At 40.4% G+C, this 22,256-nt stretch overlaps 1 protein-coding gene across 2 annotated transcripts; it reads left to right on the forward strand.

Moving 5' to 3' along the window:
* Positions 1-2,090: 2,090 nt before the first annotated feature.
* On the forward strand, positions 2,091-14,135 carry VDAC3 (voltage dependent anion channel 3). Of its 2 annotated transcripts, none has more exons than XM_058525306.1 (9): positions 2,091-2,180; positions 4,504-4,572; positions 5,368-5,417; positions 8,119-8,271; positions 9,120-9,172; positions 10,362-10,589; positions 12,087-12,237; positions 13,080-13,137; positions 13,600-14,135. In XM_058525306.1, exons 2-9 carry the CDS (start codon positions 4,506-4,508, stop codon positions 13,689-13,691), a joined length of 852 nt encoding a protein of 283 aa, XP_058381289.1. In that variant the 5' UTR covers positions 2,091-2,180; positions 4,504-4,505; the 3' UTR covers positions 13,692-14,135. The 2 variants fall into 2 exon arrangements, with proteins under 2 accessions (XP_058381289.1, XP_058381290.1); XM_058525307.1 differs by having other exon boundaries at positions 13,080-13,141; positions 13,600-13,678.
* Positions 14,136-22,256: the final 8,121 nt, after the last annotated feature.

Here is a 22,256-nt window from a genome sequence, read left to right on the forward strand (position 1 = left end):
GCCTTTAATGGCATGCTGTACCCGACAAAGGCCAGGTGTGTGCCAAAGCACAGGCTGAGGTTGTGGCTCTAATATTCATATAAATACATGAATAAATCTAGGTTTTGCCTATATAGCCTTTAAACTCTTATAGCATATTAATTTCCATCTGTGTTATTAACTAATGAACATTTTCCATACGCCAGGTAGATTGTTCTGTGCATGGATACATTATTTCATTTAATATCCACTACAATCCCCTGAAGTAGATCTTATTTAGTTCTGTTTCACAGATGTAGAAACTGAGGCACAGAGAGGTTAAGTTGCTTGCCTAAGACCACAGAGTTGGCAGATCTGAGATACAAACCCAGCCTCTTTTGACTCCAAAACTCATTGTATTTAGCCTACTAAATTATACTGCTTTGCTTATGAAATTTATCGTATTTTGCCTCATTTGGCAGGTGTTTGTCCAAGTCCTACATTATGAGTCCTTTGGGAGCATTTAACTTACTTATTTATATTAGCCTGAAATGCCTTACACACAGCAGGCCAATAGTGATATTTGCCTACTGATTCAAGCAGGAACCTGGTACTCTGGACTGAACATCAAAGACTTTGTGCAGGTTTTTTCTCCCCAAATTTTCATTTTGAAAAAATTAAAACTTACAGCAAAGTTTCAAGAATAATGCAATGAACACCCTTATATCCTTATATCCTCTACCCAGATTCACCAACTGTTAACATTTTGTACATTTAGTTTTTTCTCTCTCTTTTTTCTTGAGCATTTTAGTTGCAGACACATGTAACTCCTAAATACTTTAGCATATATATCCTAAAAACAAGGCCCTTTCACATAACCGAGATATAATTATCACCTCAGAAAATTTTACATTGTTGAAATACTAATATGGTCTGCATTCAAATTTGCTCAAATGTCTGAATAATGTTTCTTGATTGCTGAAGTTTTTTTGTTTGTTTTTTGATCCAAGGTCCAATTTAGGATCACATTGCTTTTAGTGTCATATTTTTCTTTTTTCTCCTTTAATCTAGAACAGTTCACTAGCTTTTTTCTTCATCTTTCATGAAATTTACATTTTAGAAGAGACCAGGCAGTTGTTTTGCAGAATGCCCCTCAGTTTGGATTTGTCGGGTTGTTTCCTCATGAATAGAGACAAAATGACACACCTTTAGCAAGAATAGTATCCTTGTGTCCTCTGAGCATCAAGTAAGGGAGCCGTGATGCCAGTTTGTACCACTCCTGGTGGTGTTAAGATTGATCACTTGGTTAAGGGTCATTTCTTTGATGTGAAGGTACCCTTTTCTCTTCAGTAAGTCATCTGTGGGGTGATACTTTGGAACTGTATGAATATTCTCAACCGTCCAGCATCTATTGATAATTTTTGCTGGAATCACTTACTGGTGGTTTCAAAGTGGTGGTTTTCTAGTTCTATAACTTCTTCTACATTTATTGGCTGGTGTTCTTCTCTAAAGAACAGCTTTCCCTCCTCCATCTCCTCTCTCCCTTTGAATTATAATCCACGGCTACCTATGTAATCTTGAATCAAGACATGTCACTTACCCCCTGAGGACCTGTGTTTTCTCATCCTTAAGATGAGATGACCTAAGGGTCACATTCTTGAATTTTAGTCAGTCAGAGATGAAATTCCCAGAAAGATCTGCAAGGCACCCGCCAGAAAATGAACCGGTCTGGGTCTGAAGTACCAGGCCACAGCGCCCATCCATCAGCAGACGAGTCCCACGTCTTCCACGTCCGCCTTCCCCGCAGCCCCTCCCATGGCAACAGTAACTAGTAACCTCTGGGCGTTCTCGCGAGAGCGAGCCCCTTGGGGACAATGGTGCGGTCCCCCAGGCCTCTCCGCCCCACGTCAAGCCCCGCCTAGCCACCTGCGCGGTGGGTCCTTCCGCGCAGGCGCGCGCGCACGGAGCCAGACAGTTGGTGGTGTGGGCTCGCCCCAGCTGTTCCCGTGCGCACTCAGACCCGCGGCGCGCGACCCCGGCGCGACACGACGGCGCAATCGCGGCGCGGGGGAGGCCACGGGGGGAGGGTAGGGGCGCGCAGGCGCGGCGGGGGGGGGGGGGCCCCCGCAGTGAGGCCGCGCAGGCGCAGACGGCGGTGGTTTGAAGAAGACCTTCAGCGTTACGCTGCCGGAGCGGAGCGGGGAAGGGGCCCCTGGGTGGAGGTGAGGAGAGTCGAGGCCGGGGCCGGCCCGGGGGGGCGGTGGGCCGCCACCGAGTGGGGGCCCGGCGGGAGGCGGGCTTGACGGAGGGCGGGGAGGGAGAGAGCAGCCTAGCGGGGCGCGGGCCCGGCCGGGCCGCGGAGGGCAGAGGGGACCTTGCTCCCCCGGCCTCCTCAGGTGATGGGGAGGCGGCGCTCGGAGCGCCGGGCCGCGACCTTCCCTCCGCCGGCTGTTCCGCAGGGCTCCCTTTCCGGACGTCGGGTCAGAAGGGAGGTTGGTTTCTGGGGAGGTGGATCCTCGAACCCGTAACCCACCCCGCGCCCGCCGCTTCCTCTCTGGAATTGTCGTCCAGCGTCAGGGGAGCTCTTCCACTCCTTACCGCCGAAGGGAGGATGCCATATGTGCAGCTTAGAAGGGCGAAACGAGCAATGAGGGCCCGTTTCCTGACCGTCAAGTTAGTAATTGTCTAAAGCTGTGTTACCTAGTTATCGCCTTTCCCCCCGTCTGCCTCTAATGCAACCTGGGTACGTTGTGCATGTCTGCGAACCACAAGTGCGTTTTGGAGGGCTAATAGATACGTGTGATGATAGCTTTACTCTCAAGTAACGGGAAGGCTCAGTTTTTTGCTTGATCATACCACCACTGCGTTTCCCATCAGAATCATGGGCCTGAAAAAAGTAAGTTTGAACTAGGCAGAATTGAGATGAGTTAGTCAACTCAACCAGCCACACGACTTTTGCAAAGTGACAGTGGTTTTGAAAAATAAGCGGAATGCTAAAAGACTGCAATTAGTCCCTAAATGGATGTTTGTAAACATTTAAGTGTATCTTTTATCTTGTCAGTAGATGAAAAACCATACTGTAAAGCCTTAACATTTCTATTTGAATATATAATGCCAGTTTTCTTATACTTACCTCCCCAAATTATAGATTTCTGCAAAATTTCAACAGATGCCAGCGTCACTTGTTATTATAAAGAGTAATATCAAATTGCAATTGGCAATGTGTAAAAAGTCTAGAATTGATCATTTGAATACAAGGGATTGAATTGTCAAGTAATTGCTCTGGAAGTGACCTATGAAACCCTGTGGCTTAGAACAAAGTTTTATTATGGTATGAGTCAGTGCATTTATCCTGACTCATCTTTACCATACTCTTTCCTCTTAACTTTATGTATATTCTCATACTATACTCTGTCTTCTTAACATATCACAATGTCTGTCATATTTGACAGGTTTAGGTTAAGAACAAATTTTAAATGAATTCACAGTTAAGAAGTGCATCATAAGTGTATGTTATGTTCAGGTATGATGATATAGGCAGAAACTTAGCAGAAGGCCAGATTAAGAGCGAGGTTAATTATAAATAAATATTAGTCTGAATGTGTAGATAGTTCAGGCATAGTAATTGCAAGGGCTAGCTGGTGCTCTGGATTTTTCTGGTATAGTAATCGGGCTAATGGGGTTGCTTGTGGTGGTTCTACAATTGGTTGGATATGGCTTTTGAGGCTGCTGCTGCAGAAAAAGATTTCCCATTATACAGAGAGGGCAAAGGAATGGTATGTTCAGCAGTGTTGATAGAGCTTCTGAGAATTTTGATGTGAAAGTCATATTGGCAGTAGAAAAGCTGGGTAAATTCTAAGTAGACAAGATGAAAAGTCAAGGCATCTCGGGTTTTTGAAGGCTCCAACTTTAGAGTGTACACCAATTTTTAGTGAGCAGATTACTGCAGGTAGAATCTATCCTATTTCTGGTTAATGGATAAGATTATAGCACTTTATTTTAAGAGCTCTGAGACAGGGCATATTCGGGATGAATATATTTCAATTAGTATGGTAATTCTTATTTTAAGAGCTGAATTTCAGAGTGGCAAAAGCGTTAATTTAACCCTAAAGATTTTTAACACATCTATTCTTACAGTTCCTTAAAAAATTTATCTTGTCACCTTGTACAGCTCTTTGGCTTTATAACAGCCCAAGAAATGTTTTTCTAATGTAAGTTTTGCATATGTATATATATTTTTAAGTAAAAAGTCCCTTTTAACAAAGCATCTTCTTCAGCCTGTGAGGAATTTCTTTTCTTTGAAATGCAGTCAGAAAGAAGACCTCTGTGAATCTCATGGAAAACCCTTTTATTCTCCAGTGTTCTAGAAAACTCTTTTTAAAGGAGCAGAATGTCTTCTCTTAAGTTTGCTTGCTTTAGGGTATAAGCATTAATGTTGCAAAGGAAAACTGTATACCCCTTCTCACAGGACTAAACAGTAGGACTGTGGGTGAATAAATACTAAATGGTTATTTTTATTCCTTTGTCCCCATTTTTCTTTATAAGATATGTGTAACACACCGACTTACTGTGACCTAGGAAAGGCTGCTAAGGATGTCTTCAACAAAGGATATGGTAAGTATGTTAGTGTAAATATCTTGGGTGAGGGTTAGTATTGAATGCCTACTATATGCAAGATACTGTGCTAGTAAAATGAGGTTAAGTCAGCTTAATCTACTTCACAAGATGTAAGGGGATACCTGTTAACAGGTTATTAGGCTTCATTCTTTAGAGGTGGAGTGCTTTGCAAGCATTGAAAGCAGTTATGTACATATACACATACATATGCATAATTAATATTATGTGTAAGATGAAGTAATATAAATAAATCTGTAATGTTTATGCCTCCTCTGGCTAGTCCTAGGGACAATTAAGGTGGGGATACATTTTTCCCCTTCCACCTAATGCCAGTGAAGACAAAACTTTTGACTTCTTTGGAGAAACATATATTCTTTGATCCCAAATAGACATGTATTTTTAGTTTTTAAAATTTAATCTTTAAATTTTTAATTTTTTGTGCTGTATACATTGATTTTTTTCTTATTAACTAGTAATGTTAATTGTATAAGCCTGTATTTATATCAGCATAATATTTTCTAATTTTGGTGCTTAGAATAGTACTTATTCCTTTTATTCATTTGTTCTTTAACTTATATTTTTTAAATAGGTCTTTATTATTTTGAGGGGCTTAAAAATTATACTTTAGTTATTTTGTTATAATTCAGTTTCTCATGGAACTCTCACTTAATGAGAATACTGTGTATTTTCCATATGGAAGGTACTATGGACTATTTTCATAATTTCTAAGTTGCAAAAACTGGAGTGAATGTCACATTTTGTACATTACTGTGTTTTTGTGTGTGTGTCTAGGGTTTGGCATGGTCAAAATAGATCTGAAAACCAAGTCATGTAGTGGAGTGGTAAGTACCTAATATATTTTTAATAGATGTAACATAATTAACTTAAAGGCACTTGTTTAAAGTTCATTGTTCAGTCTAGTTATGTGAAACAGCATACTTCTGGCACTATGTTATCTTCCCTGCAGCACTGTCCTGCTCTCAGTTTTCAGGGAACATCCTCACTCAGCCACTGAAGCCCAGAGACGAGCAGATGGAAGTTTTGGAGGGACCTTTTGTGTTTGTCATAAAAAGAGTATTCTGAGTCTTACTTTTAAAAGATATAAAACATATATATATTTTTTTGACCCATGTCATATTTATACTTTCATGAATATGTATGTGGACACTAAAAGCTTTACTTTCGTTATGGAAGTTTTATTGCCCTTTTACAAAACAAATTAATTTTAGTCTCTGTCCCTTCATGATTAGTTGAAACAAATGTAGAAATAAAATGCACGTAGATTAGTCTACAGTTTTTATTGATGTTCATAAAGTCTTTCTTACTGGAAGTTAAGAATATAGTAAAGGATATATGGGCATATTTTCAAAGTATCATTAACCAGAGCTTTTATTCAGTAAATCTCAGCAAATAGATTAACTTTACATTCACCTCATTCTCTCATTTCTCCTCATTGACCACATCTTTTTTCGGTATTTACCTATTCAAACCATTGCAAATTTTATTTCTGGATATAAAGATTTAATAGAAGGGCTAGAGGCATGTGAAATTCTTATGATACTTTGTTTCTACTCCGTTTAATCCTGTCACTCTCATTCCTTCTCTGAGTTTTCTAGTGGTAAATAAATATATAGGCAACTACCCTACTAGGATGGGCATATTATTATGGTTCTGTCAAAGTAGAAAAAGTATACTCATTTTGAGTAGGGTTTCAGAATTTGCTCAAGTTAGGTTTGTGTTGCAAAAATCATCAACTGAAAATTTTATCTCCCTTTCATGCTGCTATGGTGTGGAAATATTCATTCAGATGGTAAGAAAAACAGAGCATATTTGTGTGTTTGTTTTTTTTGGCTGCTTTTGGTCTCTGGTCTTGATTTAGGATAAATTTCATCCATTGCCCAAATTTCTTAGATTGTATCTTGATATTTTTATCATATGCCATCTATTTAACAGTAGCATTTTTATGATTGTTTTGTTGCTTACTAGCATTTAATGTAGAGTTATAGATGTTATATGCATGTTATAAATGTATTTTGCACTGTTTGATCTAACTATGAAATTAGACAAAAACTGAAGCAATTGCGAGCCACTTCTCATTTTTCAACTTAGAAAAACTCTATAGCCTCTTTTGGAGATTTGTACCTCTGGTATTTTAGACTTTTGACAGAGCTTCAAACTAAGAAATGGTGGTGAAAACAAGAAAGAAATGTAGACTAAATACTCTTTTACCTTAATTTTGTGCATAAAGTTGTTCTAACTCCAAAATTAAGATTTATGTTTGCTATACTTTCAAGTTTATGAAAGGTAAATGTAAAAAGTAAAACAGTGGATCTACTAAAAAAAAGAGATGGTCACATTAAATAATGTGTGAACTGTTAAATATGACCAGCATTTTATCATTTTTGACTAAGGCCCTGCCCTGAATGTGCAGCATGATATTCTCTTTGAACACTTGCTGTGTGGTCTTGATAAACAGAGCATAGTTGCCCCGTTGTTTCATCAGCCTGTGGAGCTAGCCTTCTCAAGCAGGGTATTTGGGAAAGGAGGATTCATGTTGCAGACAGTGAGACAGAACTGGCAGGGGTGGAAGCATTTCATTACTGTTGGCAGTATTTCAGAAATGTTCTTTGAAAACAGGGCCACTCAGGATGTTGTTTTCTTGACGGTTTATAGATTGTCAGTGACAGGTGTTGGCTGTTTGCTTCTCCCCAGAAGGAGATCTGTTTCTGATTGCTTATTGTCATATGACGGAAAGGACACCTAACTGCGGAGAGGATATATTTGAAGACATTCATTGTAACTATTTAATAGAAAGCACTTTAAAAGGTAGACAGGGGGAGAAGGGAGAAAGAGGGATAAATTATTCCATTTTGTTGTGAAATATGGGTAAATATTTTCAAATATTAAAATTGTTTATGCTGACGGTTTTACAGACTGCTTTGTGGATAAAAGCAATAAAAATTTTCATAACAGTGTGAATGTACTTAATGCCACTGAACTGTATACTTAAAAATGGTAAATTTTATGTTAAGTGTATTCTACTACAATAAAAATTAAAAAATTTTGAAGTGCAACAAATTTCTGACCCTGTTAAAGGGGGGGAGGGTGGTGCTTCCTAATATCTTGGGATTTTTAAGGACTTCAACTAATAGTCTGAAAGGTATGATAGAGAATGGATCATCTTTTTCGGGTCATGAAACTAAAATGTTTAAGATTCAATATTTTTGTCTTTTTAGTAAAGGCATTTATTTTCAGTAAAGATATTTCTCTTTTAAAGGAGAGAATTTAAGATTTCCACTTAATAAGAGAGTATATGCAAAATGTTTCAATAAGAGAGGTGGAATAATGGAAAGATCTAAAACTGGTGAGAATATTTAGAGATTAGAAAGAAAGAAAGAAAGCAGGAAATAAGTTGCTGTACAGTAGGGCCATGGTAAAAAATAAATTGTATTGGTTTCTGATGTGTTGACTATTACTTTCTGAAATGAATATTTTCTATTTGATGGGCTGATTTTAAAGTAATCATTTTTTCTTGCTTATCAGGAATTTTCTACTTCTGGTCATGCTTACACTGATACAGGAAAAGCGTCAGGCAACCTCGAGACCAAATATAAGATCTGTAACTATGGACTTACCTTCACCCAAAAATGGAACACAGACAATACTCTTGGAACAGAAATCTCTTGGGAGAATAAGGTAAGAGAAAACATTACAAGTTATTTGTAGGTTAAAATTTATCTTGCAGATAAAATGATGAACAAACCCCAAATGTAATCTGAATGAGATCTTATAACCTATCTAGTAGCCATATTTTTTCTCTGCACGTGGCCTTCTTTGGTATGTCTTATGTTTCTAGAAAGTAAGGCTTTGTTTGTGAGTACATAATTATCATCTTACGTCTTTGTTCTGACCAGTTCTACTTATTCTGTTATATAGATGTCTCTCCTGGGTAGACCACACTATTTGCAATGATTTAGTTTAATTTTGTTTTGTAATCGTTGCAAAATTGGCTCCACAGAAAAATGTTTCTAAAATCTTTAATGTTTTCAAAGAGAGAAAATTATCAGCGGATATTTGTCAAGTGCCTGCTGGGTACAGGGCACTGTTTTTTGAGGTATGTCTACGTGCATATTACTATATATAAAAAATATATATGTATATCTGAATAAATTACTTAGGTTGGCTTGTTAAATGTCAGGTTATCTCATTACAGTAATTTCAGGAGAGTATCAAGATTATTTTGTTGTATTGGAATTTTGTTGTTTTTCTTGTGTAATTTATGTTATTGACTATAATAGAATTTGACCTACACATTTTAACCTGTTTTTTGATGAGAGAATCATGATAAAACCTAGGGGTGAGGGGAGAGGGGTAAGGAGACAGGGAAGGATAAAGAGGTAACTTACTAAATAATTTAATATTTGGCTTTCTTTAATGGCTTCCTTTTTTTGTTAGGAAGTTAGAAAAAACTTTAGAATTGGTTTCTTGAGTCAAAAAAAGAATTAAAAATTACTAATTGTTAATTTTAAATCTTTATTTTTCAGTTGGCTGAAGGATTGAAACTGACTCTTGATACCATATTTGTACCGAACACAGGGTAATTATCCAAACCTCATTTTCTGGAATGTTTTTGTAGCCCTTAAGGATAGAGAGGTTTAGAAGAGGGAGTTGCAATGAGAAGTTTCAGTGCAGGAAGAGCTTAGGAGGTTGCTGTTAGGAATCCTAGAGACCTTGTGTATGCAGCAAAGAGAAGGGAACTCTCCCTTGAGGCAGAGTCCAATTTTGATTTGAAAATTACGCAGATGAACAAAAATATAAATCTAGTCCAAAGAGGCACATAGTAGAAAAAGTTTAGAAGCTAGAAGCGTTTGAGAGTAGATATTTCTCAAGCTATTCTAAAGATTCATGGATGTGGTATTTTGCTGAGAAGTTACTTTCTCAAGAAAACAGTATAATCTCCTGGCTGTGGAATTGGTAATTCTGCTACCAACTTGCTTTCTTAGCCTTTATAAATCCCCTAACTTTTCCACCTCAATTTCTTTATCTAAAAAATGGGGATTGTGATGTTTCCTATCTGCCTAACATGGGCCAGTGCTGTCTAAAGGACAAAGATGCTAGATAAAGGCAAAGACAACAGGTGTGTGCTTCCTGCCACACACTTCAGTTATCTTCAGGACAGATATGCTCATAAGAGGCCTGATTGGAATAAGATGAGGTTTATTAAGAACTAATTTCATGTATTCAGTATTGTCCTTCAAAAATGTATACTTCGATCCATTTGGCATTGTCCAGGGAGAAAACACTGACCCTGAAGAAAATAAATATGCTTACCAAAAGGCTGAACCCTTTTAAAAAATAGTACATTTCTCTGTACTGATAGGATAGTAATTTAGATGTGAAGTGTGTTGGGTATTACCTTTTGTAGCATTTGGACATTTGGGAACATTTAAAGAAATTTGGCTTCTTGTATGTCTGTCTACCTACATATTCAGATTATTAATTTGGTACTGAAATACCTTATTCCTTTTTATACTTTTGTTCATGCCTTCACATGAAATTAATCATGAAATACCCTATCATTTGAGCTTATAGTGAGGAATAGGTCAAAATAGTATATATATTTCTAATCCTAACAAAATTATATTTGTAGAGCTAAGTCATTTGAATCATTTTTACTATATGTATGCCATCTACCAAAATAATATTTACATTGTGGGAGAGACAGGATCTTACTCTAAAGATTCCTGGACAGTAGTAAAAACTCATGTTGTTTTCGTTTTTTACAGAAAGAAGAGTGGGAAATTGAAGGCCTCCTATAAACGAGATTGTTTCAGTCTTGGCAGTAATGTTGATATAGATTTTTCTGGACCAACCATCTATGGCTGGGCTGTGTTAGCCTTTGAAGGTTGGCTTGCTGGCTATCAGATGAGTTTTGACACAGCCAAATCCAAACTGTCACAGAACAATTTCGCCCTGGGTTACAAGGCTGCAGACTTCCAGCTGCACACTCATGTGTGAGTGTTTATAGTTTATTCCTCCTTTAGTGCCAGTGCAGTCACCCAAAAAGATGGTAGCCATTAGCATGTTGAGAAGATTAGAAGTGCTTGTACTTGCATTTAATATGCCTTGGTGGGCATCCAACCTCGCTGTACTGTTTTCTTAGTCAGCAAAACATTGCCAGATGTTAGTGCACTTGGTACATTGTGCTGTGCTGCTGGTAGTTATTGGCCTCTCAGCCTGTACCCTAAACTTTAGGAAGCTCTAGAATCTGGAGAGAGTGTAAGGCATAGGTCACCTCCTGATACAAGGGATCCTTTGGAGATGTTCCTGCTAACTCTGCTGTCCTACTCAACTTGGCATTATCTGGAAGCAGGTCTGTTTGAATCATGAAGAACAGCCACCTAATACATCCAGCATCCTGGAGAGCATCCCCAGTAATTCTCTGGAGGTTTTCAGGTACCCTTGGTCAGAACCCAGCCACCCCTATTGCATTCAGAAGTAGCAGAAGTCCTCAAAGCAATCCTGGATTCAGTTCTGTAGGCTGCACCCTATTGGTTAAATGAATTTGAACTTTTAAATTGCATTTTATGTCTTGGCCTACTGGGCAGTGCTACTACACCAGGAAGAAAAAGAAAAGGATGAACTGTGTGTTTTTTGAAGAGTTGCAGATGGCTGTCCACCAGGCATTCAGATTCACTTACGATGACTAAAATAAAGTCAAGCAGTGGGTACAGACAGTGGCATTAAAATTGATGAAACAGTATTATCAGGAACACCATGAAAACTCAGGGACTAACTTCTGGGATGCTTTGAAGCAATAATTTAGGTACTTCTCTAGAGCAGTATTGGAGGGAGGGTGCTTTCTAACTCTAGGATTGTGTTTCAAATGAAATCCAGAATTGGCTTTATTCCTGTACCGCTATCTATCACTTAACGACGGGGTACGTTCTGAGAAATGAGTTGTTAGGCGATTTCATCATTGTCAAACGTCACAGAGTGTACTTAATGAACCTACATGGTGTAGCCTACTATACACTTAGGCCATATGGTACTAATTTTATGGGACCAACGTGATATGTGCAGTCCATCATTGACCGAGATGTCATTATGTGGCACGTGACTGTATTTGTATCGCTATGTTTTTTTTTGCAGAATCTTTATTGAACTCTACTTTTAAGTTTCTAAATTCTGTGAACATCTCAGAGACCTATAGATCATATTTACCTGAGGTGTCTGCCTTTGTGCATAATTAAGTTGTGTCTAAGAAATTTACATTGTGAGGAGGAGCCAAGTAAATGATTCAAGTGTTAACTACATTTTAATTAGGTGGTTAAAACTGACATAACTGGATTTAGTTCCTTGTTTGGTTGGGTAGTCATTATGCTGGAAGTCGGCTGAGATCTGTAGTTGCAAAATGAAATCCTTGTCTAGATAGTCTTAGAATGTGTTTCCATATCATAACAATAGTACAAACTAGATATTGATGACTTTTCCTTATACCATGAAAACAGAAATGATGGCACTGAATTTGGAGGGTCTATCTACCAGAAGGTTAATGAGAAGATTGAAACATCAATAAACCTTGCTTGGACGGCTGGCAGTAACAACACCCGTTTTGGCATTGCTGCTAAATACAAGCTGGATTGTAGAACTTCTCTGTCTGTAAGAATGTGCTACCAGATTGGGTCTGCTCTTAGGGGGTCATCTGAGTTGTAAATGAATATTGTGATGTGGTCATAGTTTGCATGTTCTTTATTAACTTTAATGAGCTAGTTATTGTGTCGTGAGGAAGAGGATTATACCTAAAGTCAAGAAATGTGGGTTCCAGTCCTGTTTCCTCCTGTATTTGGCTGTTGTCTGACCTTCTCAAGTCATTTTATCTCTTTGGCCTCAAAATTTTCCTATCTGTAAATTCATGGGATTTGATTACTACTCCTGTTGCTATTAGTAATTCTTGTTAATAATAACACTAATTGAGCTCTTAAATTTCAGGTAGTGTGCTAAGGGCTTTACGTGTATTATCTCTTTTAATCCTCACAGCTACTCCATGTGGTGAGTAGTATCCTCATCCCCATTTTACAGATGAGGGAACTGAGGCTTGGAGAGGTCAGGTAACTTGCCCAAGGTCACACAGTAAGTGGAGTGCCAAGATTTGAACCCAGATCTGTCTCTCACCAGAGTCCATGCTCTGACCAGCATCAGAGGTTGTAAACCGGCGTCTCAGAGAATTCAGTACACAGGGATGTTTTGCTGCACAGTGTTTTAAAAAATTTGAGGCTTTTTTAAGCTTGTACTCTCAAGGTCCCTATTGTCCCTACCAGACCTATTAATTTCTTAAAAGATTTATCTTTTTATTAATTAAATTTCCAGTTTCAGTAATTCTAGATTGGCCCTAAGGTGCTTTAGCTTTGGAAGTCTGATGAATGAAATGATGCTTGTACTGGATTTACATATTGTGAAATTGATTGTTTTCTAACTGTTTCTATTTTGTCTCCTAATCTTAGGCTAAAGTAAATAATGCCAGCCTGATTGGACTGGGTTATACCCAGACCCTTCGACCAGGTAAGTAGAGGAATTAATAGCAATGTGACTGGGCTAGAGGGTGATAGAGGAATAAGGAAAATCACCTACAAAACAGCCTACAATCACTGTAGGTTGATTTAGAACATTTTGTAACATTTGGTTCATACAAAGAAACGGATCAAGTACTTTTGCTTAAAAAATATTTTATTATTTATATATTTTTAATATTTATTTGTTTCTACTTATAACTTGGTCACCTTAGCTTGTGAGTTTGGTTGATCACTCGTTACTTCTAACCCTGAACTCCAAATAAAGTTTGCCATGATTATGCTTCACTCATTACAGTCGGATGATTATGTATAACTCTGTGTTGAGTTAGTACGCTTGTAACTCTTATACCCAGCTGTAATCCATGCCATTGACTCCATCTATTGTTTCTAGAAAATGCAGATCTGATTGTAATACTTGTTATAAATGACTGTGGTGTTTTCTTCTTCCTAGGAGTCAAACTGACCCTATCAGCTTTAATCGATGGAAAGAACTTCAATGCAGGAGGTCACAAGGTTGGGTTGGGATTTGAACTAGAAGCTTAATATGGTTTTGAGTAAAGCATCAGATTTGACCCTGGAGATGAAGAGAAATGAACCCACTATGTTTTGGCCTTAAAATTCTTCTGTGAAATTTCAAGTGTGAACTTTTTATTCTTCCAAAGAATTATAATCCTCCCCACACTGAAGTCTAGAGATCGAAGGTCCATCCTAAGGGAGGTGCTTGAAGGCATGCCTGGAAGTTGTCATGTTGTGCCACGTTTCAGTTCAGTTCCACAGTGTTATTTTAAATGTGTTCCTCAGCAACAATGTAGTCTCATGTTATAAAGGAAATGACCCAATCCTCCAGTTTGTACATCACGTCCTGCATGTCCCACACCACTTTTTCATGACCTTTTAATATATTGGTCTCTGTGCTGTAGTGGAATTTTTGGTTTTGCATCAGAGTAAAATAAAATAAGCCCATCACATTTGGAACATAATCGCTCATCCGACTTGCTGATGGTGGTTTTCTTATATTCACGTGCTTGATTTTGTTTTGAAAAGTGCTCTCAGGAGTGGGGTTCGTGTCTAAAGTGGGATATCTGAAGTATGTGTGCTGTTGCCGGTCCCTCCACTCTTGTTTGTCTCCCTCTCCTTGCTCCTCCTCAGTCAGGCCGAGGAGTGAGACAGTGAGTTTTGTCCTGCTGGGCAGAAGCACATCTGTCAAGGCACTTGCTTCCTCTTGCGATGTGGTAGAGCAGTGTCATAGGGTAGTTTTGTACAGTACTGAGAATGAGTGAGGGTGTGAGTCGGCGAAAAGATGGGCAAAGGGAAGAGTACAGTTGAGGGAAATACTGTCGGGAAGAGATTTGTTGGAGGAGGCCACGTGGATGAGGACATATCTGTGGCTGCTCCCAGGGCCAATGTGTGTGATGACTACATCAAGAAAAATGATAGGGGCCGGCCCCGTGGCTTAGCGGTTAAGTGTGCGCGCTCTGCTACTGGCAGCCGGGGTTCGGATCCTGGGCGCGCACCAACACACCGCTCGCCTGGCCATGCTGAGGCGGCGTCCCACATAGAGCAACTAGAAGGATGTGCAACTATAACACAACTAATCTACTGGGGCTTTAGAGAAAAAAAAAAGGAGGAGGATTGGCAATAGATGTTAGCTCAGAGCCAGTCTTCCTCAGCAAAAAAAAAAAAGGAGTATTGGCATGGATGTTAGCTCAGGGCTGATCTTCCTCACAAAAAAAAACAAAAAAAAAAGAAAAATGATAACCAAAGGATGGAAATGCTAGTTTAGAAAAGAAATGAGTATATTATCTTCAGGGCTTACTAGTAAATCATATTTCTTTCTGCAAGTAGAACTCCTTTTGAAAATCTTTTTTTTAAACATAGTATATATACTGGTTGCAACAAATTCAGTCAGTTTAGATGTAAATAAGGGGCTGGCCCCGTGGCGTAGCGGTTAAGTTCGTGTGCTCTGCTTCGGTGGCCTGGGGTTCATGGGTTCAGATCCCAGGCGCGGACCTACACACAGCTCATCAAGCCATGCTGTGGCGGCATCCCACAAACAAAAAATAGAGGAAGATGGGCACAGCTGTTAGCTCAGGGACAATCTCCCTCAAGCAAAAAGAGGAAGATTGGCAACAGATGTTAGCTCAGGGCCAATCTTCCTCACCAAAAAAAAAAAAAAAGAAAATTCTCATTCCTCTCTCCAATCCCTCTTTCTTCCAGTACCACTAATAGTTTGATATATATCCTTGCAGATATTTTTCAGCATCTTTCAAGATAACGTATCTAAAATGTTAACAGTACATCTTGTTTTGCAACATACTTTTAAATTTAACATATCATAGTTGTCTTTCTGTTTGTTCATACAGATCTGCCTCATTTTTTATTATTTTGTACTTTCGTACCCTTTTTGCTCTTACTCAGTTTTTTGCTTACCAACAATGCTGCATTGAATATCTTTCTCCACTCCGTATTTCCATAGCAGCTCACCCAGTAGAACTTTCTGTGATGATGAAGATGCTCTGCGTCTGCGGTGTCCCATATGGTAGCCACTAGCCACATGTGGCTGTTAAACCCTTGAAATGTAACAGGTTAATGGAAGAACTCAATTTTTAATTCTGTTTCATTTTAATTAGTTTAAATTTAAATAGCCACATGTGGCTCGTGGCTGTTGTATTAGTGCGCTTCTGTAGGAGAGGTTTCTAGAAGTGACACTCTTGAGTCACAGGGCATGTACATTTGATAAGTAGTACAAAATTGCCCTTCAGAAGTTTTGTACCAATTTGTATTTCTACCAATAGTGGTTAACAGTGCCCATTTCCCCACATCCTCAATAACACTGAATGTTATCAAACTTCAAAATTTTTACTGGTTTCAGGTGAAAAATGGTATCTTGTTTTAATGGTATCTTGTTTTAATTTGCATTTCCCTAATTGCCCGTGAGATGGAGCTATTTTCATATGTTACTAATCATTTATAATTCTCTGATTTGCCTGTTCAGATTTCCTAGCTCAGTTTCCAAGTGAGTCATCTTAAAAACAACTACATACGGTAGCTTTTTTAAAAATTTCAGTGCTGTAAGACAGTGCCCCTTACCACCACCAAAGATTATCTTTACTTTATTAGAAGCCATATTCTAACCACCACTTATTATGTTGGAAAATATCTGTGATACCAACTGCATGGTATAGTTTTATTTTCTCATTATCTTTGTGGGTTGAACCACCATTACAGGAGATAAAGTATAACAGGAAAGGAGAAGGGAGTGAGAGGGAGGAAACAACAGATTCGTTCTGTCTTGTTGACACTTGTGTGTGGTTAACTCTGGACAGTCCTCCCTCGATATCTGCGGGGGATTGCCTCTAGGACTTCCTCAGATGCTCAAGTCCCTTAGTCGGCAAGGGGGCATAAGAAAATACAAGGGAACACTGATGAGATACACCCCTAATTAATTTCTTATTGTTTTCTGATGAGGTTAGTTGAATTTATGGCCAGAAACATGAGGAGATTGCTATTGATTTGTGGTATTTTTCCTTTTTCGTGCTATCCCTTTTCAATTATTTGTTATTGCAGAGCTAAAGAGCCAAATTTTGTGTGTTGATAGAATAATCCAGATATGAACATAGGCGGTTTAAATTCAGCCTTTCTTCAGTACAGTCATGCACTTCATAGTGACATTTCGGTCAAGGATGGACGACATATACAGCAGTGGTCCCCTAAGATTAGTACCATGTAGCCTAGGTGTGCAGTAGGCTATACCATCTAGGTTTGTGTAAGTATGCTCTATGATGTTCACAAATGACGAAATTGCCTAACGATGCACTTCTCAGAACGTGTCCTCGTCATTAAGTGACACATGACTGTAGTTTTATTGAATCATATGGCTGGTGAGGCTGTGTTCTAAGTACCCTCATCATTATGGGAGTTATTAAGTTGTAGCAGAAAGGAAAGCACATTTCTTGAGCTTCTGTGCCAGGCACTGTGCTGGTCACCTTATAAGACATAATCTGTTTAATCCTCATAGCAATAACTGCAAACATTTTGGAGTCCAGTAGTCCGGGAAAGAAAGCCATGAGAGGTATCCTGAGATGGAGCAGTTCGTTGTGGTTTCTCAGTGAAAATTCTCAATAGCTCCCTTCTCTCCCCATAAAATGCACACAGGCACCTCTCTCCCCTCCACTCCCCCAGCTTTCTCCTTATCTTCCCTAGTCCCCCTTCCTTTTCTCCCCACTTAGCCTCTTATGGCCATTTCTTTTATTTGATTTTATTTAATTTTTTAACTTGATTCATTCAGGACATCGCTAGGATCCTCAGTCCTGCCTTTGAGCCTTCCTTTCAAGATAACTTACTTTGGTCTTTACCACAGCCTATGAGCTTTGCACCTGGGAGCAGAGAACTAACATTCTAGTATATGTGTATTGAATGTCAGTGGATTCTTTGATTCAGTGACTCTATTCCTAGGAATTTGCCTTAATTGTCAGAGATACACAAAGATTTATGTACAGGGTGTCTCGTTGCAGTCTTCTTTATAATAGAGAAAAACTGCTAACCATTCAAATATGCAACAATCGGGGAATGGTCAAGTAAATGATGGTAGGTAGATTCATTAAATGGAATATTATTCAGCCACTAAAATTCACGTTTTTATTTATTTTTTATTTTTTGGTGAGGAAGATTAGCCCTGAACTAACATCTGTTGCCAATCCTCCTCTCTTTGCTGAGGAAGATGGGCCCTGGCCTAACATCCGTGCCCGCCTTCCTCTGCTTTATTTGTGGGACACCTGCCACAGCATGGCTTAATGAGCAGTGTGTAGGTCCGCACCCGGGATCCAAACCTGTGAACCCCGGGCCGCTGAAGCGGAGTACGTGAACTTAACCACTACACCACCAGGCCGGCCCCCTAAAATTCATGTTTTTGAAGAATAATAACCATTGAGGATTGTTCACAATATGTTAAATAGAAAGAGCAAGGTAAACAACTAATCCCAATTTAATTTTTTTAAAAAGTGTATGCAAATATACTTTTTTTTGGAGTATGAAAATACTCCAAAATATTAATATTCATTATCTTGAGAAGGTGGAATCATAAGTAATTTTTTATTTTATATTTGACTATAATTTTCTCGTTTTTCTAAAGTGAATTTCTTCTTTCTGTAAATAGGGAAAAACTCTTCTGATTAATATTATTGTTTGAAAAAGGCAAGGGCCCCTCGCGGCAGCACAGCAGGCAGCATGTCTGGGTGGTGAGTGTGTCTGTGGCTCAACAGATGACGTGCCCCCTAGTCCAGGGGAGCAGTGAGTCCCAAGGCTTGGCCAAGGCAAGGAACAGCAGTGGTTCTTACGTACCACCCTTAGGAAAGTTACCCAAAGAGAGACAGATCAAAGTGTTGGTGTTGCTTGTGATTAGCAACTAACAGGCATGAGGTTTTTATTAAATTTTGTTGTAGCAGATTAAAGTTCACACATCATATTTTAAATTGTAATTACTTCTGAAAGAGACCAGGAAGATGACATAATGCATTGCTAATCCATCATACTCAGCATCACTGCTCAAAGGACAGAGGATAATAAATGTCCCAAAGTTTCATTTTGTTACTAAACATCTGTCCTTGGAAGCTCACTATCAACTTGGCCAAGCCTCAGGTTCTAGAACCTTGGATAAGAGGATCTCTAAGAAAGAGCCAGAGCCATTTCTGGGCCGTCCTACAGTGTTATCTACGTACACATGCGTGAAGACCATCCTTCCCTTTAAGACTGTAGCCTCTGATCATGCATGCGTTGTGCACTCTTTGATTCAGTTCCCTTCGCCTGTTTCCCTTTAGAAACAAATCTCCCTTTCTTTTGCCCTCCACTTGAACACTGTCCTCAACCTTCTCGAACTACACCCTGGCGTTATGCTTGCATGAGGAGCTTTTTCCAGTTACATCTGCCTGTCTTCAGAGATTCTGATATGTCTCAGGGGCCTTCTCAGAGTAAGGGTGGTCTAATAATAACACCAGTCTTCCTCACTCAGGTATTAAACAAATTGTAAATTACGACAGGGTGTCAGTGGTCAGAGGCCAGAAGCTTCATCTTTACCACTGATGAAGGCTAGTTGATCCTCTTGCTTAGGGTGAGAGTGATAGCTTTGTTGGGCCAGGGCAGGCCTTCCCTCCTACCCAGATGGGTGGTGGGAGGAGAGGGGAGTTCTTGTGCTCTGAGGTCAGTCTCCTTCCCAAGAGGAAGACAGGAGGAACTGACTCCAACATGTCCAGTTCATTCTTCCCAAATGGACCCATCAGATGCACTCCTTCCCTCTGGTGGGGGATTGTAAGGGTAGAGAGAGGCAGGAATGTGATGCTAACTAAAGGTGGTCCAGTCACATGGAAGGAGACGTTAAGAACAGGCCACAGCTTTCATAGTGTGTGCGCTTTTAAGCCATAGCCAATGCCTACCTCCTCCCTGAGATTTGGCGTCCACCTGGGAAATGTATCCAAACCTTGAGGTGTTGGGAGTACATGGGGTGAGTGGAGTATATGCTTCGACACATCTCTCTGGTGATTCTCTCACAACCACTCTGCTTAGCCTTTGAACACCACTGCTCCCATCCTGGACAGCTGCCTCCTAAAGCTAACTACTCCCAAAGCTTGTCTCCATCTAAGAAGGTTCTCCTGACCTCCAAACCTTTTCTGCAAGCTGCCTGTCAGACGCTTCTCCCTGGATATTCTGCAGGTATCTAAAACTCCCTGTTTCCCAAACTGAACCAATGCTTTCACTGTCCACTTTGCACTTGGAGTCTCAGCCAAATTTCTGCCTCTTCTGTGAAAACTTCCGTGGCCTCCTGAAGCCACACAGCAGCACTTCCCCAGGGCTCCTACCACTCGGTGGAAACATCGTCATGATGGCAGCAATCACACTGTTGCAATTTTGCTCACCCATCTCCCCTCCTGCCTGTGAACTTCTAGAGGCCTTTCTGTCTTCCTATCTCCAGTGGCCAGGCCAGCACTTGGCACATGAGAGGCACCCAATGGATGTTTGCTGAATGAATGAAAATAAGCCATCAGGCAGGTGGGCCTGGTTTGGCTTCCAAGTCATGGAGATTTCTGCATACGGACTGAGGTTCTCCTCTGGCAAGTACTCATAGTTCCCGGTGGCCATCAAAGCAGCACAGGTAATTCCTGGCATTTCTAGCAACGCTTGATATATAATTAACATTCTGTGAGGTGACTTCATTGCTGCAATGTAAACAGGTTCTGGAAAGATGGTCATAATTGCAATTACACTTGATCCCACTTGGTGCCGCTGTGTTGCTGCCAATGGAAGATGATAGCCCTTGCGGTCAGTCTGTCTCCTTCCTTTTGACCTCCTCGCCCTGCTCTCCAACGCCTACGACTCACGGTTTGGAATCTCAACATTCAGGGTTTGGTTCAACCTCTGACTGTCAAGCCTTGGGGAAAGGCAAGGAAATTCCCCATCCTACCCTGGCCCCAATCCCTGTGGCTCTGTTTAAGGTTTCCTTTTGATCTAGCTGGTGGAGATGGAGAACAGTTGATCACCCTTGTGGAGTCTGAAATTTCTTACTTAAAACCAGATTTAATTCCTCACATTTCCTTTATAAACACAGGCAGAATCAACCTCGCACCTTTTCGTCCCAGGCTTCCCTTCCAAGTTCTTAATCACCTATCAGTGTTCCTTCTCTGAACCTTCCTCCCAGGCCTGTGGCACAGTCCTTTCTCTGGAGACCACCATTGTGGACACAGTCCGACAGCTGCTGAACAGGAAGAGACTAGATGAGGTCAGGAAGCCTGGGGCCTACTCTGGCCCTGTTACCATTTGGCTGCCTAAACTTTGCCTCACTCTGTGCCTTAGTTTCCCCAGTGCCTGAGCAGCTCCAGGTGCTTCAAAGACCAATGTTTCAAAAACAGATGGTGGTGGGATGATGGAGTACAGGTGGCTTTCCTTTTTTTCATAATATACTTCAGGGTTGTTTCACTGTCTTTTTAATAATAAACGATGATGTGCTATAAAAATATTTAAGAGAGTGACAATTGACCCAAGAACAGGGCTACATTTCCCTGGTATGAGAATTTAACCATATTCTACACGTCTCACCAATCTTTTTTCTCCCCACTAAGCATGCAGAGGACCCGTTCTTCAGGTTCTTTTAATCTCTAGCTGTTTTGTCTCGTTCACCTAACTGGTTTATTTTCTATTCCTTTTCTCCATCGTCTAATTTAATGCTCTCCTCTGAGCAGTCCTCCTGATGGGAATCATCACATAAAAAGTGAGGTAGTGAATACCGATTCATCTGCAAGGGAAGGTAAACAAACTCTTGTTTATGGAGCCCTATTCTGGCCCGGGCCTGGAGTGGTCCCTTTCACTACACTGTCCCCCACAAGTCCTTACAGCCCCGTGGTGGCTTCACGATCTAAGGACTGAGCTGAAGGTTAACGAAGTTGCTGAACGTGGAGCCCAGTTCCGCCTCACCCGGGAGTCACGCCCTCTGCAGCACTTCAAGGCAGTGGGCAAATGTGGGCTCCCACAGGGAGCAGAGTCTGGATGCAGCCTCCTTTGAGGACTCAACAAAACACACGCTTAATCCCCTTCCAGCGCCTTTGTTCCTGCCTCGTTTTGTAACTGGATCAGCTCACTGATGCCATAGATCTTTACATTGCAGCCTTTTCTGAACAATGGAATGGTTTTTTTCTTGCTGAGGAATATTTGGCGTGAGCTAACATCCGTGCCAGTCTTCCTCTATTTTGTTTGTGGAGTGGGTCTGCGCCCGGGATCCAAATGTGCAAACCCAGGCCACAGAAGAGGAGCACGCCAAACTTAACCACTACGCCATAGGGCTGGCCCAATGGAATGTTTTTTGTGTGTGTGTGAGGAAGATCAGCCCTGAGCCAACATTTGTGCTAATCCTCCTTTTTGCTGAGGAAGACTGGCTCTGAGCAAACATCTATTGCCAGTCCTCCTCCTTTTTTTTTCCCCCAAAGCCCCAGTAGATAGTTGTGTCATAGTTGCACATCCTTCCAGCCGCTGCGTCTAGGACGCGGCCCCAGCATGGCCAGAGAAGTGGTGCTTCGGTGCGCGCCCGGGGTCTGAACCCAGGCCACCAGCAGCAGAGCATGCACT

Source organism: Diceros bicornis, chromosome 29, assembly GCF_020826845.1.
Source record: "Diceros bicornis minor isolate mBicDic1 chromosome 29, mDicBic1.mat.cur, whole genome shotgun sequence".
Lineage (NCBI taxonomy): Eukaryota > Metazoa > Chordata > Mammalia > Perissodactyla > Rhinocerotidae > Diceros > Diceros bicornis.

Bases quoted from the DNA above. Each gene is read 5' to 3' on its own strand.
- VDAC3 (XM_058525306.1), top strand. From the start codon at position 4,506: ATGTGTAACACACCGACTTACTGTGACCTAGGAAAGGCTGCTAAGGAT. The intron at 8,272-9,119 runs GTAAGAGAAAAC...TTTATTTTTCAG, and splicing joins AAATCTCTTGGGAGAATAAG to TTGGCTGAAGGATTGAAACT. The intron at 9,173-10,361 runs GTAATTATCCAA...CGTTTTTTACAG, and splicing joins ATATTTGTACCGAACACAGG to AAAGAAGAGTGGGAAATTGA.